General features: G+C 65.2%; 1 protein-coding gene across 1 annotated transcript; it reads left to right on the top strand.

The window, feature by feature from the left end:
- Nucleotides 1-381: 381 nt before the first annotated feature.
- On the top strand, nucleotides 382-1775 carry HTR1A (5-hydroxytryptamine receptor 1A). Its single transcript, XM_040090365.1, has one exon. The coding sequence runs from the start codon at nucleotides 444-446 to the stop codon at nucleotides 1680-1682; it is 1239 nt and encodes a 412-aa protein (XP_039946299.1). The 5' UTR covers nucleotides 382-443; the 3' UTR covers nucleotides 1683-1775.
- The last annotated feature ends 287 nt before the right edge of the window (nucleotides 1776-2062 follow it).

The raw sequence follows: 2062 nt of genomic DNA on the forward strand, positions 1-2062 counted from the left end.
GAGACCCAGCGAGACCTATACGGAAGGTGGGAGGGAGGGAGGGGAGGAGCGAGAGTAAGGAGGGTGGGATGGAGAGAGGGAGGGGAGGGAGAAAGCCAGGGGAGCGCGGCGAGGCAGAGCAGGGGGGAACGGAGCGGGAGAGCGGCAGAGAGAGGAGCAGAATCTCGGCGGCGGCAGGAGGGCCGCCCCCACCGCGCAGGGCTGCGCCGGGCAGAGGCGGCGGGGATGGGCGGGCGCGGGGCGGCTCCGCCAGCCGCCGTCCTCCGAGCTCCGGCCGCCTCCCGCCGCGCTATATAGGGGAGGGAGGGGTGGTGGAGAGGGGGGTGCCCGGCGTGGCCAAACCGCACGGGGCGCCTATGCCTCCTGCCAGGGGAGCGCACAAGTGACCGGCATCTCTTCCCATGTCTGTCTCCTGAAGCGACCCCCCCCACCCCCCGCCCGGCATGGATGTGGCCAACAACACTACCTCCCCAGCGCGCTCCCCCGAGGGGACGAGCGGCCCCGGCCTCGCCGAGGTGAACCTGGGCTACCAGGTGCTCACCTCCCTGCTCCTGGGCACGCTTATCCTGTGCGCCGTGAGTGGCAACGCCTGCGTGATCGCAGCCATCGCCCTGGAGCGCTCCCTGCAAACCGTGGCCAACTATTTGATCGGCTCGCTGGCCGTCACCGACCTCATGGTGTCCGTGCTGGTGCTGCCCATGGCGGCCCTCTACCAGGTGCTGAACAAGTGGACGCTGGGGCAGGTCACCTGCGACATCTTCATCTCGCTGGACGTGCTTTGCTGCACCTCTTCTATCCTGCACCTGTGCGCCATCGCCTTGGACAGGTACTGGGCCATCACGGACCCCATTGACTATGTTAACAAGCGAACTCCCCGGCGGGCGGCCGTGCTCATCAGCCTGACCTGGCTTATCGGCTTCTTGATATCCATCCCGCCCATGCTGGGCTGGAGGACGCCGGAGGACCGCTCGAACCCCGACGCCTGCACCATCAGCAAGGACCACGGGTACACCATCTACTCCACCTTCGGCGCCTTCTACATTCCGCTTCTTCTCATGCTGGTGCTCTACGGTCGCATCTTCAAGGCGGCACGCTTTAGGATCCGAAAGACAGTAAAGAAAGCGGAGAAGAAAAAAATCGCCGACACCTGCCTCACTCTCTCTCCGGCCGCCGTGAAGAAAGGCAACGGGGAGCCCGGCAAGAGCTGGCGGCGGACTGTAGAGCCCAAGCCCGGCGCTTGTGTCAACGGCGCGGTGCGGCAGGGCCAGGACGGGACCGCCCTGGAGATCATCGAGGTCCAGCACTGCAACAGTTCCTCCAAGACTCACCTGCCGCTGCCAAGCGAGGCGTGCGGCTCCTCACCGCCGCCCTCTTTCGAGAGGCGCAACGAGAAGAACACGGAAGCCAAAAGGAGAATGGCTCTGTCCCGGGAGAGGAAGACTGTCAAGACCCTGGGCATCATTATGGGCACCTTTATCCTCTGCTGGCTGCCGTTCTTCATCGTGGCCCTGGTCCTGCCCTTTTGTGACAGTAAGTGCTACATGCCCGAGTGGCTGGGGGCAGTCATCAACTGGCTGGGCTACTCCAACTCCCTTCTCAACCCCATTATCTATGCCTATTTCAACAAAGACTTCCAAAGTGCTTTTAAGAAAATTATCAAGTGCAAATTTTGCCGGCAGTGAAGCACACCACTCCGGGACGGGGCTGATGGGGTCCTGTTACTTCCTCCACCCGCCTGCCCCTAGCCGCAGTGTGCCCCCGCCCAGTCCCCGCGCAGCGCCGTCCGAAGGGCGCGGGTCTCCGGCACCCCCGCTCCGCGCAGCGCGCCCGAGTCGCTCGCTTTACGCCCGCCGGACAAGCCCTGCGGGTCACGGCAGGGCTCTTCGGGGAACGACGGGGGACGCCCGGCCCGGGAGGGCTCCGCCGCCGTTCTCGTCTCTCCCGGCCTCAGCCGCCGGGCGCCGGCGCTCCCGCCTCCCTCCCTCTCTCCATCATTCTGGGTAGACTTAGGGTTTGCAGGTCGTTGCTTGCGTGGTGGCTGTAAACCACAGTGTCTGCCCGA

Source organism: Hirundo rustica, chromosome Z (genome assembly GCF_015227805.2).
Source record: "Hirundo rustica isolate bHirRus1 chromosome Z, bHirRus1.pri.v3, whole genome shotgun sequence".
Lineage (NCBI taxonomy): Eukaryota > Metazoa > Chordata > Aves > Passeriformes > Hirundinidae > Hirundo > Hirundo rustica.

Bases quoted from the DNA above. Each gene is read 5' to 3' on its own strand.
- HTR1A (XM_040090365.1), top strand. From the start codon at position 444: ATGGATGTGGCCAACAACACTACCTCCCCAGCGCGCTCCCCCGAGGGG.